The sequence below is a fragment of the Pseudoliparis swirei genome, chromosome 3 (genome assembly GCF_029220125.1).
Source record: "Pseudoliparis swirei isolate HS2019 ecotype Mariana Trench chromosome 3, NWPU_hadal_v1, whole genome shotgun sequence".
NCBI classification, from domain to species: domain Eukaryota; kingdom Metazoa; phylum Chordata; class Actinopteri; order Perciformes; family Liparidae; genus Pseudoliparis; species Pseudoliparis swirei.
This window is the reverse complement of record NC_079390.1, coordinates 21,893,370-21,916,726: the sequence shown is the minus strand read 5'-3', so window position 1 is coordinate 21,916,726 and position 23,357 is coordinate 21,893,370. Positions and strand designations below refer to the sequence as shown.

At 38.7% G+C, this 23,357-nt stretch overlaps 3 protein-coding genes and 5 non-coding genes across 12 annotated transcripts; 2 read left to right on the top strand and 6 right to left on the bottom strand.

Moving 5' to 3' along the window:
* Positions 1 to 528: 528 nt before the first annotated feature.
* pgap2 (post-GPI attachment to proteins 2) lies at positions 529 to 6,231 on the bottom strand. Of its 2 annotated transcripts, none has more exons than XM_056405933.1 (6): positions 5,975 to 6,231; positions 5,429 to 5,637; positions 5,087 to 5,336; positions 4,720 to 4,826; positions 1,301 to 1,409; positions 529 to 1,197 (listed from the first exon to the last, which is right to left on the bottom strand). In XM_056405933.1, the coding sequence occupies exons 2-6, from the start codon at positions 5,594 to 5,596 to the stop codon at positions 1,067 to 1,069; spliced, it is 765 nt and encodes a 254-aa protein (XP_056261908.1). In that variant the 5' UTR covers positions 5,597 to 5,637; positions 5,975 to 6,231; the 3' UTR covers positions 529 to 1,066. The 2 variants fall into 2 exon arrangements, with proteins under 2 accessions (XP_056261908.1, XP_056261899.1); XM_056405924.1 differs by having other exon boundaries at positions 5,429 to 5,597.
* Positions 6,232 to 8,157: 1,926 nt separating this feature from the next.
* Positions 8,158 to 15,175, top strand: timd4 (T cell immunoglobulin and mucin domain containing 4). The gene is made up of 8 exons (XM_056411414.1): positions 8,158 to 8,227; positions 9,928 to 10,106; positions 10,267 to 10,426; positions 11,968 to 12,069; positions 12,428 to 12,507; positions 13,570 to 13,681; positions 13,822 to 13,855; positions 14,683 to 15,175. Exons 1-8 carry the CDS (start codon positions 8,158 to 8,160, stop codon positions 14,765 to 14,767), a joined length of 822 nt encoding a protein of 273 aa, XP_056267389.1. The 3' UTR covers positions 14,768 to 15,175.
* A 203-nt stretch (positions 15,176 to 15,378) lies between these two features.
* On the bottom strand, positions 15,379 to 15,451 carry trnav-cac (transfer RNA valine (anticodon CAC)). The gene has a single exon. It is a non-coding gene; the product is annotated as a tRNA-Val (tRNA).
* A 660-nt stretch (positions 15,452 to 16,111) lies between these two features.
* LOC130191467 (uncharacterized) lies at positions 16,112 to 18,033 on the top strand. Of its 4 annotated transcripts, XM_056411108.1 has the most exons (3): positions 16,112 to 17,114; positions 17,343 to 17,390; positions 17,529 to 17,551. In XM_056411108.1, the coding sequence occupies exon 1, from the start codon at positions 16,431 to 16,433 to the stop codon at positions 17,112 to 17,114; it is 684 nt and encodes a 227-aa protein (XP_056267083.1). In that variant the 5' UTR covers positions 16,112 to 16,430; the 3' UTR covers positions 17,343 to 17,390; positions 17,529 to 17,551. The 4 variants fall into 4 exon arrangements, 3 of the variants coding, with proteins under 3 accessions (XP_056267083.1, XP_056267072.1, XP_056267076.1); XR_008831224.1 differs by having other exon boundaries at positions 16,112 to 17,257; positions 17,343 to 18,033; XM_056411097.1 differs by having other exon boundaries at positions 17,343 to 18,033.
* A 1,913-nt stretch (positions 18,034 to 19,946) lies between these two features.
* Positions 19,947 to 20,019, bottom strand: trnav-cac (transfer RNA valine (anticodon CAC)). The gene has a single exon. It is a non-coding gene; the product is annotated as a tRNA-Val (tRNA).
* Positions 20,020 to 20,094: 75 nt separating this feature from the next.
* On the bottom strand, positions 20,095 to 20,167 carry trnav-cac (transfer RNA valine (anticodon CAC)). Its single transcript has one exon. It is a non-coding gene; the product is annotated as a tRNA-Val (tRNA).
* Positions 20,168 to 20,242: 75 nt separating this feature from the next.
* trnav-cac (transfer RNA valine (anticodon CAC)) lies at positions 20,243 to 20,315 on the bottom strand. Its single transcript has one exon. It is a non-coding gene; the product is annotated as a tRNA-Val (tRNA).
* Positions 20,316 to 20,609: 294 nt separating this feature from the next.
* trnav-aac (transfer RNA valine (anticodon AAC)) lies at positions 20,610 to 20,682 on the bottom strand. Its single transcript has one exon. It is a non-coding gene; the product is annotated as a tRNA-Val (tRNA).
* Between the last annotated feature and the right edge of the window lie 2,675 nt (positions 20,683 to 23,357).

The following is a 23,357-nucleotide window of genomic DNA, read 5'->3' as shown; positions in this document are numbered from 1 at the left end:
TTCCCGTTCAAATGCATTCATTATGAAAGTCAAGCAGGAAGTGTAATTTTAATAACTAACAGTTGGTGGATATTGTATAGTTTATTCTCATTCTTTTTTTTTGTCTCTGCTGCTGTCGGGTGGTTTTGCACATAAAATTTTTTGCGAACCGATTATACTTGTATAAAAGGGGATGTGACAATAAAAACTTGAAACTTGAAACTTATGAAAGTCAAGCAGGAAGTGTAATTTTAATAACTAACAGTCGCTTTACAAATCATCTGCAGCTATTTTCATTTTTAAGTGATCATTTTGATTCAGTTTCCGTCCTTTGAGGAAAATGTGGATTTGTTTTACTGAATTTCAGTCATAAGGAGAAAAAACAACAACAACAATAATTTTGAATGTCGAGAATAAAGTTGAACTTTCATTATTCCTGCAAAAATAAATCAGAGGAAGATATTTTTTTTACATTTGGAGAATGAACTAATAGTTAGAAATATATTTACATTACACATTTTCTAAATAAAAATCCGTCTCTTCCGAAGGTATAGTTGAGGTTTTGTGTTTCACTTTTAATGCCAAAATCTTAATACAACAGTTTAAAAAAGGTATAATACTATTGAACGTCTAAAACGACGAGACCGTTGTCATATTTCTAATTACTTTATCCCAAATGTTTCCAGCAATATCTTTAATTGTAATTAGAGATAACGGTGCGTTTCATTTGGTCCATATATGGTCACTTCCTCTTCACTTGTTTAAAAAAAAAAACCTAAATTGCTGACGACTACGTCCACTTCTTAAGTGCAGTTTAAGAACAAAACATTTCTTCTGTAGACAAACAAACTCATCAAGAACAGGATGAAACATCTTGACATCTCAGCTGAAGATTATAATTTAAAAAAGAGCTGAAACTGTACCACCAACACGACGAGTCAGAACAACTCGGCTGTTGTTGGAACGATGAAATGTTTGTTCTGACATCAGGATGTTCCCAACGTTCATGAGGCTGCACGGCGCCTTTGAATATGTCATATGAAGTGTCATGGTTCTCCTTCACCTGCCCACAGGTGAGGTCGCCCGCTCAGTATCGTTTGTCCTCAGGGGGCGTGGCCACGACCACCTCTTTGCTCCCGAAGTCCAGGAAGGCCGTCATGTGGAAGGCCATGTTGGAGAAGACCACCAGGTATTCACAGAGGGCGAACAGAGTGTAGACTGGAGGGCACACAGAAAGCACAGTGAGTGAGAGACAAACCCTCCCCCCCCCCCACTCCATCATCTCCATCAACCAATCACAGCGGGTCTTCTGCTCGCTCACCTCCCGTTTCACAGTGCTTATTGTGGCGTCTGAAGAAGTACGCGGCCCCCACACAACAGCTGATGTTGAATATGAAGAGACGCATCTTCCAGCGGAACGACGTCCTTTCCTAAGGTCGACCGCAAAGAGAGTTATGCATATATGTATATATATATATACACATACATACACATATATAATAATTAATTATTATTATTTTATTTATATATATAAATAAATATTTGTATATATATAAATATTTATATATATACATTTATACATAGTGTACTTATATATTAATTAATATTATGTTAAACATATGCAAGGTGCAGTGAGTAGGGCGGCCGTGCTACTGCCTGTTTATAAAACACAGAAGTTTTTTGGAAGTAAAAACAGAAAAGTGCACAAATCCACTTCAGAAGTTTCCAGAGAATTTTCATGTTTTTATGTAATCTTTCAGCATCAAAGTGACGGTGACGGTTGACTGCCATCAGGAGTTTCTTGTAGATAATTCGGCGGACTTTTTTCAAATCATCCTTCCTGTCCGTTTAAAATACAGATATTTACTGAGCCGAAAGCTGGAAGACAAAACAGGCAACTAACCCAACTTCACCTGATATTTGTAATCAGAAAACAAGTTATTCTGTAAAAAAAGCCTTTAAAAAACGAGTGCTCAAAGGATTATATAATCATAAAGGTTCTCCAGGATGTGTGGGAACCCTGACGATATGTATATTAAATATTAAAATAAGAGCGTCAGCTGGTGGAGGATTCCTGGAAGCTGAACAGTCACATGACGCGAGCCAACAGGAAGACGGGAGTTTAAGTGCTGCGACCGCCGAGCGAAACAGGGAAGCTCCGAAATAACGCAGACGGAAGTTAAATCTGGAATTTATTCATCGGTTTCTGCTGCTGGAGGCGGCGGTCATTCAGACGGAGGCGGTGTGAAAGTCACCGAGCTGCGTGCGCCTACAGGTGATGTTATGTATAAATATAAATAAATGATATTAATGTTATGAACCCAAACACGAGGGCGTTACATGTTCCGATGTTTGTGGGATTTCCACAACAGGTTTCCACGGAGCAAAGCAACAGAGATTAGCCCCGCCCCCTCCCCGACGCGAATAAACCACAAATAGTCGGGCGAGTAAACTCACGGAGTAAAGCGTTGTCAGTTGTGTTTTTGAATAAAGGGTTGGAAGTTAATGTGTTTTATTTATTTATTTTTAACAGAATCAACAGATTAATCGATTATTAAAATAGTCGTTTGTTGCAGCCCTCGTCAAGACCCCCCTCAGGAGCCCTGGTACTTCCTACAGTGTCCTCACGTTTTTCAAACTTCTTCAAGGCACCGGTTACGCCTCCTTAAGCACTTTTAGAACCATGAAAAAGACGACCTCCACCAGTAAAACATCCTTGAACCTCCACCACGGAGCCCAGAAAGGGTCACGAGTCCTCCAGGACCCCTGGGGAACTAGATAAAGAAGGTTTGAACCCCTCGAGCAGCTCTTAAAGGATCAGGGGGTCCTCGAGGACTCTTCAGGGACCGTTGGAGTCTTGTACGCTAGAATGATAGCTCTGGATTAAAAGAAGCTGCTTTGTGCTCATGAGGTGGATCTTTAGCTAGGTGGCGCCCTCTGCAGGTGAAGCTTGGCACTGACGATAAAAACACAGAAAGTAATAATATCTAAAAAATATATAAATAAATAAAATCCCCACTTTTTTTAAGCTTGGGACCGATCTCTGATATTGATCTGTATTTTTGTAATATTATTGAAACTTATATACACACACACATGATCATATATATATATATATAATAATAACACCAAAATATCTTGGCACGGTTGTCGCATATTATAATATAATATTAAATATGAATAATTCTATATTTTTAAAAGCGATTCAACTGAAGGTATATATATACAGGACTGTCTCAGAAAATTAGAATATTGTGATAAAGTTCTTTATTTTCTGTAATGCAATTAAAAAAACAAAAATGTCATGCATTCTGGATTCATTACAAATCAACTGAAATATTGCAAGCCTTTTATTCTTTTAATATTGCTGATTATGGCTTACAGCTTAAGAAAACTCTAAAATCCTATCTCATAAAATTATAATATTTCCTCAGACCAAGTAAAAAAAAAGATTTATAACAGCAAAACAAAATCAAACATTTGAAAATGTCCATTAATGCACTCAGTACTTGGTTGGGAATCCTTTTGCACGGATTACTGCATCAATGCGGCGTGGCATGGAGGCAATCAGCCTGTGGCATTGCTGAGGGTTTATGGATGCCCAGGATGCTTCAATAGCGGCCTTTAGCTCATTTGCATTGTTGGGTCTGGTGTCTTTCAGCTTCTTCTTCAGTCAGTGATGGTTTGGGGAGCCATGTCAGCTGCTGGTGTTGGTCCACTGTGTTTCATCAAGTCCAGAGTAAATGCAGCTGTGTACCAAGAGATTTTAGAGCACTACATGCTTCCGTCTGCTGAAAAGCTCTATGGAGATGAGGATTTCATTTTCCAGCATGATCTGGCACCTGCCCACAGTGCCAAAACCACCAGTAACTGGTGTACTGACCATGGCATTACTGTCCTCGATTGGCCTGCCAATTCCCTGACCTGAACCCCATAGAGAATTTGTGGGGTATTATGAAGAAGAAGCTGAAAGACACCAGACCCAACAATGCAAATGAGCTAAAGGCCGCTATTGAAGCATCCTGGGCATCCATAAACCCTCAGCAATGCCACAGGCTGATTGCCTCCATGCCACGCCGCATTGATGCAGTAATCCGTGCAAAAGGATTCCCAACCAAGTACTGAGTGCATTAATGGACATTTTCAAATGTTTGCTTTTGTTTTGCTGTTATAAATCTTTTTTTTTACTTGGTCTGAGGAAATATTCTAATTTTATGAGATAGGATTTTAGAGTTTTCTTAAGCTGTAAGCCATAATCAGCAATATTAAAAGAATAAAAGGCTTGCAATATTTCAGTTGATTTGTAATGAATCCAGAATGCATGACATTTTATTTTATTTTAATTGCATTACAGAAAATAAAGAACTTTATCACAATATTCTAATTTTCTGAGACAGTCCTGTATATATATATTAGTGGTCTAACAGATCCTAGGATGTGGTCAAAGATCGGATCAGCAAAAAGCAAAAAAGGAGGAAAATATAACTTTTAGAGCTCCCTGATGATGTTGTGGTGAATTTCCATTATTGGGATAATCTTTAAGGATAATGCTTTAGAAAGCTTTCTAGCTCAGAAATAAGTTGATTCATAAAATTATCTTAGTTTCTGAGTTTCGTTGGAAACATTCTGGTAAATAACGGTGAGAAACGTGCATCTACTCTGACGATAAGCGTGACGTGAAACGTGCACGTGGTCCCATGTTCACAAATCGTGAGAGGTCCGTGATGAAGGTGCGTTTACCTCAGGGTTCACGTAGTGTCTCTTGATCACGTACCACAGTCTGCATGTAATGAGCATGTGCAGTATCGAGCTGCCGATGAACACCATGAAACTGTTTTTATGAACACCTGCGAACACAAACAGGGTTTTTAACACTTTTATTTCACGATTTATGACTGATTATTTTGTGTTTTGCTTATTTATAATACGTGTTTTAATCTTGTTTACTCCATCTCTTGTGTGCACTTTACCCTCTGCTGCTGTAAATCCTGTAAATATCCCCGCTGTGGGACTAATAAAGGATTATTTCATGGACTGACTTCAGAAACACACACTTATACGTAATATTAATCATCTATTCAAAGATATAATAAAACGGTTCACTCACTGTAGCTTTCGGTGGACGACACGTAGGTGAGCAGCAAGAGGCCGGTGTTCTCGGCGAGGCTGCAGAGGAGCGCCAGCCCGCTCAGCAGCAGCTCCGGCAGCCGCTGGGCGAAGCGGCCGCGGTAGAAGCTGAAATAGGTGGCGGCCATCAGGAAGCGCGGCGCCGAGTGCAGGCCGACGCAGCAGCGCCAGATGTAGCGCTCCGGCACGCGGCTGATGGCGGCGCTGATGGATGGGAGGTAGTTCGACACCTGAAGGCCAAAAAAAGGAAAATACACACACACGCATCAGTTTAAACCTCTTCCATCAGAGACAAACTCAACATTCAGAGCAGATGACTCACATGACAGTGTGTGAACGTGGAGTCCTCAAAGTGGTACACGAGTGAAATGAAGAGGCAGGCGATGAGGCCGGTCAGCGGGAGCAGCACCGTCGCCACAGAGAAGCTGGTGTACTGGAGCCGGACGAGCGGGCGGTCCCGGTCCAGACTGCCGTACGGCCCCTGGAGCATCCTGGAGACACATCTTCTCAGTCAGGACAACAATAAGGAGACTAATTGAAAATGAAAGTAATCACGGTTAGTCAAAAGTACAAGATATACCTCTGAGATGTAGTAAAGTATAAAGTACAATATGTAGCTCTAAGATGTATTAGTCAAAAGTAGATTTACTAAAAGTACATTTACTTACGAAATACAGTACACAAACAAGTACAATATCTATAGCGTTAGTTGCACATGGAAATACTAACTAATGTACAAATACCTCATATTGTTGCTCATGTACTTGGCACCATAATGTTTACCTTTAATGTAAAGTTGTCGTTTTTTTTAGCTCACAGGTGGCTATGAACAGCAGCAGAGTTCGTGTCGTAAACCGGAAGCACTCACCTTTAAGGCTGACCGGGCAACTGCGACCAGATGCTTCGCTTTACGGCATCGGACCGCCTTTAGCTTCGGTAGCTAACGAGCTGACATAGCGAGAAAGCGAACGTTAAGCTCCGGACTTCCGCCGGCTTCAAATTTGTAAAACAATGTGTTACTTCTCCTCAAAAAAAGCTGTGGTTAGTTTAAGGTCACTGACATACTTTAAATGTCGTTTTCTGTTCTGTTATTTGTTTCACGATCTTTTTCCGGTCTTTGCTCCAAATCGCCGGTATCGGTGGTCAACTTCCGGTCACAACAGCAGCCTTCAGAATAAAAGCCTCTCTGACGAATACGCGTCTTAGTTATTTGACCGCGCATTGACATGAATACATAACAATAATACAAAAATAAACCACAACACTGCGGTAAACAAAACGAATGAATAAATAAACTAGTGCATTACTATAATTTGGTCAAATTAAACAAAATAAATTTGCATTTCAGGGGTTAATAAATCAAGATTCCCACAAAAAGTTATATCTATCTATCTATCTATATATCGATCTATCTATCTATATATAGATATAGATATATACACACACAATTTTATAAATATATACATATACACGTATAATACATATGATATATATACATAATGTATAGAATAAATATAAATGAATAACATAAAAAAATATATAGTATCATCAAAATTATATAACAAAAATATTGATATACTTGCATACATATAGAAATGGGTAAAATTAAACAAAATAAGTTTGTGTTTCAGTGGTCAATTAATCAAAGAGAATGTACTTATAATATATACACAGACATTTAATACATATATACATACATTTGTATAATATCCATATAAACATTTATTGTTCGCAATCACCAGGAGTCCCCTGTGGTCTCGATGTCGTAAGGTTGTATTCCCCTTCAAAGATAATTAAACATGTTATGGGTCAATTACTGTGGCTTTTGTTTTTCAAATTAAAAGCGTCTCAGGTTTCAGTTTTGGAAACAGAGACTTGGGAGGGTAAAAACAGAAATATTTGGTGAATAATGAGCCCTCTGTCTTTCTGCGACATCTCCAAACTGCCAGCGCCAATGTGTGTGTATGTGTGTGTGTTACAGATACAAAGTCCTTTTGTAGAGCAGTACTTCCTTCCAACAGTGAAAACTGATCTGTCGATGCTCCTCAAGTAATTAATTAACCCTTAAAACTCTCCTCAAAACCTCACTAATTCAGATTACGGTGGATTGATTCATCTTCAGGGTTTTAACGGATATTATAAGGTTTATTTATATAGTCAAATGCAAATGAGGAAACATTTCAAGTCAAAAAACTTACCGGATGTATTGTATGTATTTATTATTAACCACAACTAAATAGCATTCAAAATGCTTCACATATTATATACATTAGAACATCTAGCTTATATTTGATAAAGAAATACATGCAAGTTCTTGAAATGTATTTAGATAATAACATCTAAACCAATCAGCTCTGATACCGGAAGAGAGCTGGAAGTTTCCCATCATGCACTGGGGTTTTGCATTAAATGTAGACATATAGTTCCTGCGTGGTTGCAGCTTTCGTGCTCCACTGGTTACTGAAAATGATGCAGCATTAGGTTGTTAAACTTTACTCATCTAGCGGCTGGCTAGTTAACTAGCAAATACTAGATACTACGAGACTAGCTCGCTAACTAGCCAGCTCTGGAGAATGTCAAGCTAGCTAGCTAACCGACAAGCCGTCCTCTCCTCCGCGTAGCTACTTGGCAGAGTTTATCGGTTCAGGTTCGCCATTGACCTCGAGCCCGGATCGCAACACCAGACAAACATGGACGCCAGGCCACCCGGAGCGCTTGAATGCTACATTCATGCTACGGCTAATATGTCCGCGCCGCTTCTGCGTCAACTGTCTTAATTCAGTGACATTGAGGCTGCAGATAGAACAGAAAAGGGGTCTGTAGAACTAGTTCCCCCCCCAAAAAAGAGGATATATTGATATTAAAAGTAAAAAAATATATTTTATGACGTATTGAAGGAATCAATGAAGATTTCATCATCGAGACGTCACACAAACACACAGTGTGTGTCTCTGTCCCTTCCCTCAGCTCCGTCACAGAGACACACTGTGCTGTCCTTTAACTGGACAATGAACACACACACACACTCACACACACACACACACTCACAGGATGGCCGCCGTCTCAGCTCGCTGCTGCCGAACGCCTCACACCGCCATCCTCTTCCTCTTCGTCCTGTCAGGTGAGACACAAACTGCTGACGTCACGACGCGAGTGGGTGAAACGTACCAAAGGTGTATTTGTACTCAAGTACTCCACTTCAATTTAAATCTGTGGTACTTGTACTTTGTCTTATCTTCTCGTGCTACATCCACCACATCTCAGAGGGAAGTACTGTACTTTTTACTGCACTACATTCAGTTTTATGACTTCACACATTAAGATTTTCGCACACAAAAGGAACGAAAGTTAAAACAAAAGATGTCATGAGGGAAAGTCATTTAAAGTCATTTTTCATGCAAAATCCTTTGTTTACCCTTTGGGCTCTGCGTCATTGTGACGCCACTTCTTTGTTTACTGTCATGTTTTCGATGGCGTGATATTAGTAGCCTACTTTTACTGGAAAGGAGTAACTTGGAGTGTGTTACTAGTTATTTTACTGTGAAGAGTGTATATTTACTGTTTGCCATCATTACGTTGACTGTGAAAGATTATTTTTACTCTGTGCTTTTATTGTTACAAAGTATTTTACCCCAGTGTATTCACTTTTTGCTCTGTGGTATTAACACTTTTACTGTAAGAAGTGAGTTGTACACAGTGGTATCGGTACCTTTAGTGCAACATTGTATTTGTAGTGTGCGATATTAGTAATTTTATTGTAACAAATTATTTTTATACTTGGTGAATATAAATATCCGTCCTGCATATAAATATGTATTGAATATATACTTACTGCTTGTCTATAAATATGTTTTGAATATATATTTACTGTTTATATGTAGTGAAATTTCATTTAGTGCTCGATTATAATTATGTAGTGAATATTTATTTAGTGTTTGATGATAAATATAAAGTGAAAATGTATGTACTGCTTGATTATAAATATAAAGTTAATATTTATTTAGTGCTTGATTATAAATATAAAGTGAATACTTATTTAGTGTTTGATAATAAATATAAAGTGAATATTTATTTTGTGCTTGATTATAAATATAAAGTGAATATTTATTTAGTGCTTGATTATAAATATAAAGTGAATATTTATTTAGTGCTTGATTATAAATATAAAGTGAATATTTATTTTGTGCTTGATTATAAATATAAAGTGAATATTTATGTAGTGCTTGATTATAAATATGTATTGAATATATACACTACCGTTCAAAAGTTTGGGGTCATCCAGACAATTTTGTGTCTTCCATGAAAACTCACTTTTATTTATCAAATGAATTGAAAATTTAATAGAAAATAGTGACATTGATTATAAATAATGATTAATATTTGAATATTAATTTTGTTCTTCTTTCAAAGCAAAAGGAGGCCAGTTGTATAGCTTATATCACCAGCATAACTGTTTTCAGCTGATTATAAATATAAGGGTTTTCTAATCAGATATTAGTGCTTCTAAGGCGATTATCAAATATAATGTGAACACTGGAGTGATAGTTGATGGAAATAGGCCTCTATACACCTCTGGAATATTTCATTAGAAAACCAGATTTTTCCACTAGAATAGTCATTTAATGTAGTTTGATTATAAATGTTATCTTTATTTAAAAAACAGTGCTTTTCTTTGAAAAATAAAGACATTTCTAAGTGACCCCAAACTTTTGAACGGTAGTGTATGTACTGCTTGTATATAAATAGGTAGTAAATAAATATGTAGTGCTTGATGATAAATACAAAGTGAATATTTCCATCTTCCGTGTGTTTGTGCTGCAGGCGCACAGTTTTCGCCTGTTTGTGGGTTTAAAGTGGCGGAGGGGGGCGTGGCCTCTCTGTCCTGCCAGTACTCTGTGAAGCGGTTCGGTCTGAGTCGGGTCTGCTGGGGCCGTGGCTGTGGCACCTTCTGGTGCAACAACATCCTGGTGCAGACGGACGAGCACGGCATCATCTCGAAGGTCAGGAGAACCAAAAGATTCAGGTCACTTCGGTCCAGACAGAAGTCTTTAAGCGTGAAACCTGCGTTCCCTCCATCAGGGCGGGGACTCCTCTGGTTGGGTAGAAGTCTCATACCTTTCGCATTCATGTGACCCTGAACCACCGCCCCGATTGCTGCAGGTGGCGGATCGTTACCGGCTGACGGGGGACGTCCTGGACGGACAGATGGACCTGGACATCCTGAACGTGAGGCGGACGGATACCGGGCCGTACTGCTGCAGGGTGGACGTCGACGGGATCTTCAACGACAAGATGATCATGAACCTGAGAGTCATCAAAGGTGAGCTGAACTACGCAGTTAAAGGACCGGTTCACAATTTATCCACCGATGGATTTTTGTCCTCCATCGGGGCTCAATCACACCAGACCAATAAGTAAAAATATAGTATATAGATGAATTAGATTCAACTTGAATGTCATTGCATAGAGTACAAGTATGATGAGAGAACGAAATGCAGTTAGCATCTAACCAGCAGTCACATGTATCGTGGTAATATACAAATAAATAAATAAAGACATATACAGATGAGGTATTACAGTATATGAAAGAGTATACTATTGATAGTATAACTGTTTGGACCACTACATCAAGAGAAGCCCAGGGTGTGAGGGAGAACTTTACCTCCTATTTCTCCCCTCCTGCCAGTGCCGTCTATTGGCAAGACAGCATCAATTCAATATTGCTATTGGAAATTTACACTCTAAATGCATCTTTGAAATACTTTTATTTACATTCATTACATTTAATTATCTGAGATACTTTCATTTAAATTAATTACATTCACATAACAAACTTTAATTTACATTTAATTTCCATAACATATTTAAATTTAATTTAATTCACATAACAAACTTTAATTTAGATTATATTTAATTTTAATAACATATTTAAATTAAATTGACATAACAAACTTAAATTTACATTTCATTTCCATAACATATTTAAATTTAATTTAATTCACATAACAAACTTTAATTTACATTTCAATTTCCATGTGTGTGTGTGGACCGACTCTGCGGTGTCTTGGACTGCTTTAGAGGTGAGGATTCAATTCAATTCAATTCAGTTTATTTGTATAGCCCCTGCAGGAGAGCAGGCCGGGTCGGGGGTCCCGCGCTGTGTTTCACTCTCCATCTTTTCAAGAGACTGATGTTAAAACATGTAATCAGGTGACTCAGCTCATTGCATACAAGGCTCAAATGCCAGCAGGTAAACACGTTCAGGAATACCCACGGTGTAAAGTTGTGTGAATACAGCCGTTAAGTCTCTTTACTGTGGCGTCAGTTACCTACGGGTAATTGTGCTTCACGTTCAAAGTCCACTGGTTCTAGATCAGGAGTTATCTGTTCAAAAGACAGTTTGTTTAATAAATAAAACAAAAATGCAGGTATTATATGTGTGAATTGATTAATGAGGAAGTCCAACAAATCTCTACTTTTGTACCATCCTCCGTGTTTGTCGTGGTGGTGGTGGTCCTCTCCTGGACATGGCGCTCCATGAACGCCATGATCCCCATTCTGGACCTGTCCTCTCTCCTCTCCTTTATATGCTTGTCCCTGAAATACTTCATTTTTTGCAATCACATACTACACACACACACTTAATTTCCCTCAGAAAGTATCCATCTATCCATCTAATCTCCTGAACTCACCTTTCCCGCAGCTCTGTCCCACAGCTAGACTAATTTAAAAAGACATTCATAAACGGCCTTATACTATACATTATCCTCACCTGAGAGATTCACCTGGCTGATCCACAGAAGATCCTAATCTCTGCTCCGTAAAACTGATTCAGAGTGAATCTGATCTTCTCCTTCCCAGCCGCGGTCACCAGTTCCCCTCCCACTCCAACGACGACATCGGCGACGATGACCACGGTTCCAGCGACGACCGCTGGAGTCACGGCGCCGTCGGCCTCCACAGGTGAGCCGCAGATCTACCCGTCGGTCCCAGAGACCCGACGCTCAGCCGTAGAAATGAGCTCGGAGGAGAACGCACGTCACCAATTAAATCAATACAGCAAGTCGGTCAGAGCAACGGACATTTTTATTTGAACTCCGGAGAGGACAATACGTGGGAGTTCATATGTCTTTAGCATCGTGCGAGTATTTGATCGCAGGTGGAGTAAATGTTTGAGGTCTGTCACTTATTATTATCTCGCAATAACAAATCAAACGTTGATGGTTTGTCGAGTTTTTTCGATAATTTGCAGACTCACGGAGCGAATAAAAAGCACAAATCGGGAGTTTATTCTGTAGCGTTTGTGTCCGTCTCGATGCAGTGAATTGGAAAACGCTGTTGTCGTCCCAGCTGGACCTTCTGAGGAGGAACTCCACCCTGCTGCGCTCCGACGCGGTCACAGTGAGTAACCACGACGGCTCTATCAGGGTCTCGGGTTTTAGGTTTTTTTAAAGTTCTCTCCGACTCATCGTACAGACTATTAAACGAAGACGTCGTCGGGTTCGTGAACGCTTGCTGATGCACGTTGAGGAGAATCTGGTAGTCAACCAAAACACCAAGTCGACACTTAACAGCTAAAGCACGTTTGTTTTCCTATAGGATGGAATGTTTTGTCTGACAACTTTATTGAACTAGAACGGGCACTCGGTAGAGCGCATACCTTCGCATATCACAAGATTGGGCATTGAATTATGAACATGTTGGCATTAGTTGCATGCCAATTGGATAGAAATTGACCGCGCTATGGTAAAAAAAAAGATGTTGACCTTTTCATGACCTTGACCATGACCTTTGACCCGACCGATCCCAAAATCTAATCAAATGGTCCCCGGATAATAACCAATCATCCCACCAAATTTCATGCGATTCGGTTTAATACTTTTAAAGTTATGCGAGTAACACGCATACAAATAAATAAATACACGGCGATCAAAACATAAACTTCCGCATTTTCAATGCGAAGGTAATTACTGTCCTTGTTGGTAATAAATAAATAAAAATCGAATTTATATTTTCTTATGAACTGTGAAATTGTATTCATCCGCCACATAATTAGTCACTTTTTTCCTGTTAACCGAATTTGCTTAAATCCTAAAACAAATAATTTGTACTTATTTTTTAAAGAGAATTTGTAGAAAAGTAAAAAAGTATTTTATTAAGCTCCATCTACACCACAAATATTTTAGTACCAGATGAAGGCAATAGTTGAACATGTAATAAAGTCAGATGTCCGTATGAAGCTACAGTTAGCAGCTGTTTAGCTAAGCATAAAGACTGGAAACAGCGAGACAATTTGACAAGCCATAAATCAATAAAGGCTAAAAATAGAATAGTTACCTCCATTTACGTGACATTACAACAGCTTTATCTTTTTCTCATTAAATTGGACATGAATAGCGTCACATTTATAGTTTGATATTAAGTCTAACTTTAGATTCTCTCTCTCTCTCTCTCTTATGTCAGGTGGAGGACTCTCTGCCGTCTCTCTCCCTTCAGATCAATGTTCCCGTCCTCTCTCTCTCCCTCACTGTGCTGTTGGTCTTGGGGACGGTTTTTCTCTTTCTGGCTTTCAAACGTACGTTTTCTCTCCTGTTACTTCATTTGAGGATTTACACTCAATAAACCAGAATATTAGTTATTTATGGGCTTTGCATCAAACCAAATGTAATGTAAGTCTTTACGCTCAACACACTCAAATCTTGTTTCCTTCTCCAGGTGGAATATACAGAAGAACCTTAAAAAACGGCTGGTGAGTTAATCGCTTACATTATGTCGAGCTAATGACGAGGGGTGCATTGTGGGATAATTTAGGAGCATCGCAGCCAAAAGCCGTCCAAGACAGCGAGGAGACGGTTAAAGATCTAAGGAGTTAAAGAAGCAGAAATTATTCAAAGCTTTTACTTATAAAAAGGTGCAATGTGTGAGATCTAGCCAGAAGTTTTGTTTTTAACAAATTAAAAGAATGCAGTTCCAGTGCTACCGGAATGTGAAGCGTTTACCGCTCTGCACATGTGCGAGAAAACCCGACCCTATACTCTGCCAGGCTGCTAATGTTAGCCTAGCTATGATGCTAACCGTCCATGGTATATTGTAAAATTATATATTTTTTAATTTAGAATTTTCGTATTTTAGCATTAAAAATTTACTTCTGATCATATTTGGGGCAAAAAAGCAAATTTGCAGATTTAAAATATGTATTCTTTATTTTTTTTACAAAAAACAATAATCGTTGTTAAAATGGCCTCTATTACATCTATAAATAAGGGAATTTATACATTATATATATATATAATGTATAAATATAATATAACAATAAATATATATCATTTTAATATATATATTTATACATTATATATATATATATAAAATTATATTTATACATTATATATATATAAAAAATAAATAAATATATATAATGTAAAAATACAAATATATATATATGTATAACAACAAATATATATATTTATATATATATATATCTTTGAATAAAGAACTATTTCATCTGAATCAGAACTTGGAAGTTCTGGTTTCACTTTGCTGTCTGCGGTTTAAATCTCCAACTCTCTCCTCCTCCAGTTTCTCCTCTGAAGAGCCTCCTCACATCATCTATGAGATCCGGATGAAGAGGCCCGTCCAGGAGAACATCTACACTCTGGACTAGAGAGCCTCAGGCAAACAGCGACGAAACACAGGAAGCGCTTCATTTCAATCGAGTTGAATAAATCAAACGCTCTGATCCGACATGTTGTTCGGCCGATGACGTTTTATTCGGTGTGCGAAATACTCCGTTCAAATTATCACCGCCAGCTGCACGTTAACATCTTTCTTTTTTTAACTCGATATGCATTTTATAAATTTATAAAATTTACCATTTAACAGATGCTCAACAAATTTGGAGATGAATCGTTATAATTTCGAGACTCTTGCTGTATTCCGCACACTGATTTAATTCTGTGCTGTGACGCTTTCTGTCAGCTGACTGTGAGCAGGACGCTGCTGTTGTAAAATGTATTTTATGAGTGTTTCCTGTGATTATTAACCCGCCTGAACCTCCTCAAAACAAGCTGAATAAACAACCACAACATCTGTGTGTGTGATTGTTTGTGACATCGAGGAGAAAATGTACCGTTTAAAAAAAATGATATCCATCTCTAAGATACTTGTGCTTCCCTTGAGTATTTATTATACTATACTTTTTATTTGATTTACTATATCTCAGAGGTTGTACGCTACATTAATTTCGTTACAAAGAGAAAAAGAAGAAGCTAAATGTGCTTCCGCCCAGTTTCGAACTGGGGACCTTTCGCGTGTGAGGCGAACGTGATAACCACTACACTACGGAAACTATGTGATGATGATGTGTTAAAGTACCTGATATAAAATTGGACAGTTTAAAGATGGATCACCTCTTTCCACAACAGAGGCCACTAAATACATCCCGTTTAGTTATTCTTTTTGTATTCATGCAATTATATCTTGGTACGCAAATATAGTTTACATTTACCCTCTTTAATGTGTTGAGGAAAATAAAATAAATGAAATATTCGGAAATAAAAATAAGCTGTAGTTTTCTGTCACCGGGGAAATAACATTATAAATACATCTTAACGACTTTTAGAAAGCAAAACATGTTTCCGCCCGGTCTCGAACCGGGGACCTTTCGCGCCAGAGTAGTCCTTAACTTTCCTTAACTTTTCCCATTCATTCTCTATGGTAGTTCTTATCACTACCGATGCGATATAACTTTGGCCACAAGTGGGATTTTTGGGGCGCTGTTTCCCCCCCTGGACACGAGGCAAAGAGACCCGTATGTTCCCCTTTGAGTGAGACGACCCGCAGCAGAACACACACCTGAGCCTCGCGCAGTCTTTTCGCAGTTCTTTTTCAGACCAACGGTTACACGTAAGTACGCCGCATTTTGTCAATGAAGTTACTTTATGAACGGTTCTCAGTTGTATATGTTGGTCAACTGCTTCTATAGTTTACTTCACTTTTGTTGGTTAGCATTGTAACACTGTGTGTTGTTAGCACCGTACGGTTAGTATTGAATGGGACGTATTTAATGTATATTGTTGTGTGTGTAACGTGGTCAACATCAACAGGAACTCATTGGCTTGTCTTTATGAATAATATTAGTTTGAATGGGTAATTACTACAGTTCCCCACGTTTAAGGTGGGTTCAAGTTCTATGACAAGCAGAATAAAGAATAATAAGGTGGAAAACACTTTGTTTTCTTGTCCGTCTGCCTATATCTGTGTAATAAATGAAGCTGTTACTTAGTTATTACAAATGCTCATCACCGTTAACGTGAGGGACTCTGTCTATGCGCTGCGTTGTGTTTTGCTGTGCACAGGAGACGATGAAGAAGACCACCAACTTCTTCCCAGGCAGGAAGGCGGTGTCCTTCAGAAAGGGCCCATCGGGTCATCTGCGGCACGATCCCTCCGATGAGGCCATGAGGATTAAAACTGATCCCTCGCTTCAGGACAAGTCTCCTGCTCAGCTCCAGCATCATGTGAGCACCAATGCTCTTCAGCGGGGAGGAGATGTGTCCGACCGACACGAGGTGATGGGGGAGTACGGCCTGCAGTTTGGCAAATACAAGGTGAAATCATTCAGATGGCTCCTAGAAAACGACATTGGCTACGTCATCTACCTGATAAAAACAGTAGAAGAAGAGGAGAGAGCCGGTAAATTCAACCCCCAAGGAAACAGCAAGGACAGCCTGCTGTCATTTCTGGACTATGCCAGGAGCTTCCAGGAAGTTGAGGACCTGAGGGAGTACCTTTCCTCCAGGAAGCCCGCTTCACCTGTGGCTTCAGAAGGGGACACTATTGTCGGCTTTGGAGTCAGGGCCAAGGACACCTGGGAGCAGATCTGGAAGAGCAGGGCTGACGGTTATGCGGCCTTCATTCTGGGAGTGAAGTGCATCAAAAACAGCAAGATGTCCAACCTGCAGCAGCAGAGGGCCGAGTCCGGCCCCCTGCAGCCACATCCAGAACTCTAGGTCAGCTCGCTAACACATACAGCTCTGTAGTGACCATGCACCACACACACACCTCATGCTCATGTTTCATCTCCCAGTGATGGAGGAGGAGCTGGAGAGAGAGATGTTGAATCTGTCTCCCTCTAAGTTCGACACTAGACTAAGTAAGTGGATCTACTCTAACAAACGGAGCTTTTTAAAATCGTACTGTACATGGTGACAATCTAATGTCATGGCCTGTGCTTTCAGGGCCCCCAGCAGCAGTCTCCAGAGCCCCGGATGTGTCTTCACCAACAGGTTTTTCTTCACCCGTGTGGAGGGAGGATTCGGTTTTCACCAGAGTCCTCCCTGCCATTACTATTCTTTGAAATAGTTTGGTTTTTTGGCCGTGTTCTGGCCTGTTCTGATGTGTTCTTACTCTCCTACTAACTGAAGGATTTAACATGTCGCCTATGATGGTAAGTGTTTTCCTTTTTTTGCATGCTTTCTCTAGGCTGTCCCTCCAGGATGTGGCATGTGAACAAAAACCGTTCATACATGCCACATATTTGATTGACAGGTTGTGTGCTATATATTGCTATCGCCATCGCCCCTCAGCTTGTGAGGGAAGATCAGGAACCCAACGTGTTGAGGCCAAGTGTGTAGTGCTCCTCGCCTCGCAGGGTGTTATAGTGTATATTAATCATGTATTGATAACATCGGCTGTTAACAATTAGTTTTTCACATCTGTTGTTCAAACTTTGTTCCAAAGCATATGCAAAGCCAGCGTCCCACACTTCTTCTGCAGAGCCGGGGATACGAAGTGACCACACATATATATATAGTTCTAGTAATACTTTTTTATTCATTTCATTTGTTTTACATTAATTCTTTGAGAGGATTTTAATTTTGTTCATTTTAGAATTCAGCTGTGTATTTTCAATAAAATATATTAAAATCATCCCTTTGACTGTCTTCACTTTAGTGGAATTAATACATGGAAAAATAAATAATAAAATATTTAGATATGATCAGCTGTACACTTAATCATGTATACAATAAACATGTGTAAAATAAACATGTTTAAAATAAACGTGTAAAATAAATGTGTAAAATAAACATGTGCCCTAATAAAAGTACATCTGAAGCATTATATTTAAAGATTAATATTATTTGCATTATTACTTTAGGGCTATAAATGATTCTATTTCGATTCTTTAATTTTAAGTAAGTGATGCATGCTAAACAAATAAAGACATTTTATTATTGAGATTAAATGTAGGTGTCTTCTCACATTTTGGATAATTTTTAAATAAAAAACGCTCTTATTAAATGAGTTAAGGTGGGAATTGAAGCGCCTCTCGGCTCTCCAGCATGAAAAGTCTCCTACTGGTATACGCGGCTGGCCCCGGGACGTGAGGCGAACGTGATAACCACAACACTACGGAAACCATGTGATGATGATGTGATAAAGTAACTGATATAAAATTGGACATCTTTCTTTTTTTAACTCGATATGCATTTTATAAATTTATAAAATGAACCATTAAACAGATGCTCAACAAATTTGAAGATGAATCGTTTTAATTTCGAGACTCTTGCTGTATTCCGCACACTGATTTAATTCTGTGCTGCGACGCTTTCTGTCAGCTGACTGTGAGCAGGACGCTGCTGCTGTAAAATGTATTTTATGAGTGTTTCCTGCGATTATTAACCGCCTGAACCTCCTCAAAACAAGCTGAATAAACAACAACCACAACATCGGTGTGTGTGATTGTTTGTGACATCGAGGAGAAAATGTACCGTTTAAAAAAAAAGATATCCATTAGAGATGCACCGATCAGGTTTTTTGTGCCGATCACCGATCACTGAAATCAGTATCTGCCGATCCGATAATACCGATCACCGATCACGGTGTCGATTGAAGCATTCTATTTATTGTGTAGCATTATTGCCTAGGACTATGAGGAAATACATATATAAAGCACCTCAAACATGAAAGAAATTACAGATTTCTTTAAACATTTAGGACTTTAACTTTGAAAAATGTCCTAATTGATACATTACAATTGTTTGATTGCTATTATAGTGGATTCCAGATATGTATGGAACACATCTGCATTATTCATTTCCTGGAACTCTTGGGGAAATCTATATACAGGACTTTTCTTAACATACAAATGTCAGACTTATTTTTATAAACTCTTCCTTGGTACAGTAAAAATGTTTTAATGTTAGCATAATTTAAGCTAAATCTCAGAAACGATCTATAAAGACACAAAATCAGTTCATTGTTTACTTTTATATGCTAGTGTATGATTTGTCGACATCTTATTTTTTTAAACGGATGTTGTTTCACGTGGTTCTTTCCGCTAACTTTGCAAAACTGGATGTTGTCACTTAAATCCTTCCGCTAACTTTATCAAAACCCTCGCGCTTGCTCCTGATGGAATGCGTTTACCGTGAGCATCAGTCTCTAGGGGCTCAGACATGTGAGAGTCGGCTGAGTCGACCCAGAGATTCAACTCAGGGGACGGGGACGCCGCTCGGTGGTGAGGATCCCCCCGTGGACCTCTCACTCTGCGGCCCTCGCCGGGCGCTTCGTCTCCGTTGCGGTGCGCGGCGATCGAAACGTCTCTACTAGTTTTTCTCGCAGATGTTACGTCATCTGATCGGCCGTTTTGAGAACGCCGATCAAAACCGATAATGGGAATATCGGCCGATATGGATCGGTGCATCCCTAATATCCATCTCTAAGATACTTGTGCTTCCCTTGAGTATTTATTATACTATACTTTTTATTTGATTTACTATATCTCAGAGGTTGTACGCTACATTAATTTCGTTACAAAGAGAAAAAGAAGAAGCTAAATGTGTTTCCGCCCAGTTTCGAACTGGGGACCTTTCGCGTGTGAGGCGAACGTGATAACCACTACACTACGGAAACTATGTGATTTACTATATCTCAGAGGTTGTACGCTACATTAATTTCATTACAAAGAGAAAAAGAAGAAGCTAAATGTGTTTCCGCCCAGTTTCGAACTGGGGACCTTTCGCGTGTGAGGCGAACGTGATAACCACTACACTACGGAAACTATGTGATTTACTATATCTTAGAGGTTGTACGCTACATTAATTTCGTTACAAAGAGAAAAAGAAGAAGCTAAATGTGTTTCCGCCCAGTTTCGAACTGGGGACCTTTCGCGTGTGAGGCGAACGTGATAACCACTACACTACGGAAACTATGTGATGATGATGTGTTAAAGTACCTGATATAAAATTGGACAGTTTAAAGATGGATCACCTCTTTCCACAACAGAGGCCACTAAATACATCCCGTTTAGTTATTCTTTTTGTATTCATGCAATTATATCTTGGTACGCAAATATAGTTTACATTTACCCTCTTTAATGTGTTGAGGAAAATAAAATAAATGAAATATTCGGAAATAAAAAGAAGCCGCTGCTCTTTGTAGTTTTCTGTCACCGGGGAAATAACATTATAAATACATCTTAACGACTTTTAGAAAGCAAAACATGTTTCCGCCCAGTTTCGAACTGGGGACCTTTCGCGTGTTAGGCGAACGTGATAACCACTACACTACGGAAACTGTGAGATGATGCATTCAGGAACAGATAGTAATTCCTGTACCAAAATCTGTGAGGTACATTCTTTGTTCAGAAGCTAAATGAGCTTCTCCCATATGTATATATATATATATACACACATATATATATACACACACACATATAGATGTATACATAAATGTGTGTGTACGGTTATCTTTTTGTTGTTTACTATACTTATTATTGCACTAGGTTTCTGATTTTTATTTTATTTGTATTGTTTTTGTCTCGTTTGTTGTTAAATACATCGTTCCATTCATCAGATACGGTTTTGCAAAGGACTGACGTGAGAAGCTTTTCACAAAACATCCAGCAGGTGGCGGTATTTACTCAAATGGAAATGAAGGAGCTTTTATTGCATTGTTTGGATTTGTTGACCCGAGATATCTTATTGTGAAGGATGGTCCCGGGTGTGTAAATTACTTGAATAAGTACATTTTGGGGGGTTTAGGTATCAGCCTAAATTTACACTGGTAGGAAGTGTAAATTGTATAATGGTCTAAAACAAAAACAAAAACTCTCAAAAGGAACTATAGCAACTCAGAAAACATCTTGTAAAACTCAGTGGTGATTCTGTTTTTCTACGGTGACTTATTTGAGATGATTTCTGGCAACTTCAGCTTCTTCTAAAGTGATTGGTAAGTCAGTCATGAACGGTTCCTCCTGGATAATTGAGTTTACACTGTCACAATACTCAGAGAAAGCTGACAAGGCAACCCCATTGAACCTAGTTTTGTATAAAGTAGAATAATACTGATATCCTTTTTATCATCAGTAAAAGTCTCATCAATATTACTTCAAGCTTTTAGCACCAAAGCCAGAAGTCTATAAGTTACCGTCTGGACCCGTCTTTATTGCTGCAGGCGTATGCATTTATTTTTACTTGTGCTCATTAGTGAATTTAAAAGGTAGAATTTGTGTGACGGTCGATCTGGAAGCCATCGATTGCGAACCTAATCTCGTTGACGTTTCCCCCTATCAACAAATAATCAGGAAAAAAACTACATGTCAGACCCCTGCAAAAATACAGACGCAAAGGCTTTTATGTTGTTAATTTATCAAATATATGTTGTCTAAATGTTTATTGTTGTTAACTGTTTTCACTTTACTAACTCATCACTTTATTACTATTATTCACTTTATGTCAGACAAAAATAAACAAACATACTTTTGATTTTCTGTATGATCAACATTGGAAAATTTACAATAAAGATGATTGACTTTCTTCCAGTGAAATAAGTAAATGGTAATTATCAGATTTACAATTGAAACCATAAATATTGACAATAAAAAATATATTAACTTTAATAACTAACTAATATCTATAAAATGGTTCCTCAAAAAAATTATATTTTAAACTGCATACCGCTCTTGTTCCATGGGAAAGCCAGATGGCATTGCCCCATTGTACAATTACAATATTTTATAAGTGTGTTGCTTAAAAAATAAATTACATATAAATAAAAGTAAACATAAAGTTGCACTATAAAAGAGTACTACCTTGCTAAATAGGCGAGGAGGCAACGCAGCACCATATTTTAAACATGTGAAAAATAAATACCTCTACCCGAGTCATACCTATATGTAGATTAACTTTTCCAATAACAAAGTGCTTCACATAATATAAAAACGAATCCAAATACAGATCTGCCCATATGAACTAGAAAAAGTCCGACACATTTTGGGGGAAATGTTTTCCAGAGTAAACACAAAACCAAGGAAATGCAGAAGTTCGTTTAGTGGGAAGACAAACTCATGTGAAGAAGAGCTCACCTTCACCTTCAATAAAAGCTGCACGAGCTCTCCGCACTTCAGGCCGCAGCTTCATCCTCCTCTCTCGGTCCCGTTTTGGAGAATCCTCCTTGAATTGGAAGTTATTCGCCGCCATCTTTGTAAACACGTGCCTTCGTGTACGCAAACACACAATCTACTTTCTGGTTCCGGTCGCGGGTTTAGCCCTCAAACACGAACTGTCTCGGCAAATTTGGCAAGTTGGGAACGAATATCGCTAACAGGGAAAAAGTTCATGCATTTGTGTTCTTTAACGCCGGGTCTTCACTTGGTGTAGCTTGCTGGCAGCGGCGGGAACTCCTCCTCGGTGATGAAGACGCCCCCCTGCTATAATCATGGCCGCCGCTAGTGAGCTCGCGCACAGACGAGCTAACTTTAGCCACACTCGAAGAGACGAACGGTCGCGATTCTTTTGCCCATTGTAAGTTATAAAAAGTACTTGCCGAGTGGAGATTATCACTTGCACAGAAGCAGGTGGATAAATATAATTAAAAAATATAATTTTCACGAGGTCTTTTCAGAGAAGTAAAAGTACCTTCGGTCAAGTCGCCATCTTGGTCTGCATGGCCCAGTGCATGATGGGAAACATGCGGCCGACATTGGACACAATATAGTACATTATGAAGTCATTAAAAAGGCATAATATTCCATAAAAAGCTATACTTTTATTTAAAAGTGTTACGAGTCCGAAGAATAAATAATGGTTTAAATAAACAATAATTTAAATAAATTTACAGAAAGAAAAATCTGGAATCCTACTTTCCTTTCAAGCGTGTTTAATTCAGTGACCTCTATTTTTTTTAAAGAAAGGAAAAAGAGCACATTGTAAAGATAGCAAAGGCAAAAAGAGCATTCACAAAGCAGCAAC

Excerpts from the sequence above, each read along its gene's own strand:
- pgap2 (XM_056405933.1), bottom strand. The coding sequence starts at position 5,596 with ATGCTCCAGGGGCCGTACGGCAGTCTGGACCGGGACCGCCCGCTCGTC. Across the intron at positions 4,827-5,086 it reads GTCGTCCACCGAAAGCTACA|GTGTTCATAAAAACAGTTTC; the intron begins GTGAGTGAACCG and ends TTGTGTTCGCAG. Across the intron at positions 1,198-1,300 it reads TAAGCACTGTGAAACGGGAG|TCTACACTCTGTTCGCCCTC; the intron begins GTGAGCGAGCAG and ends TGTGCCCTCCAG.
- timd4 (XM_056411414.1), top strand. The coding sequence starts at position 8,158 with ATGGCCGCCGTCTCAGCTCGCTGCTGCCGAACGCCTCACACCGCCATC. Across the intron at positions 12,070-12,427 it reads GGCGCCGTCGGCCTCCACAG|TGAATTGGAAAACGCTGTTG; the intron begins GTGAGCCGCAGA and ends GTCTCGATGCAG. Across the intron at positions 12,508-13,569 it reads TGCGCTCCGACGCGGTCACA|GTGGAGGACTCTCTGCCGTC; the intron begins GTGAGTAACCAC and ends CTCTTATGTCAG.
- LOC130191467 (XM_056411097.1), top strand. The coding sequence starts at position 16,431 with ATGCGCTGCGTTGTGTTTTGCTGTGCACAGGAGACGATGAAGAAGACC.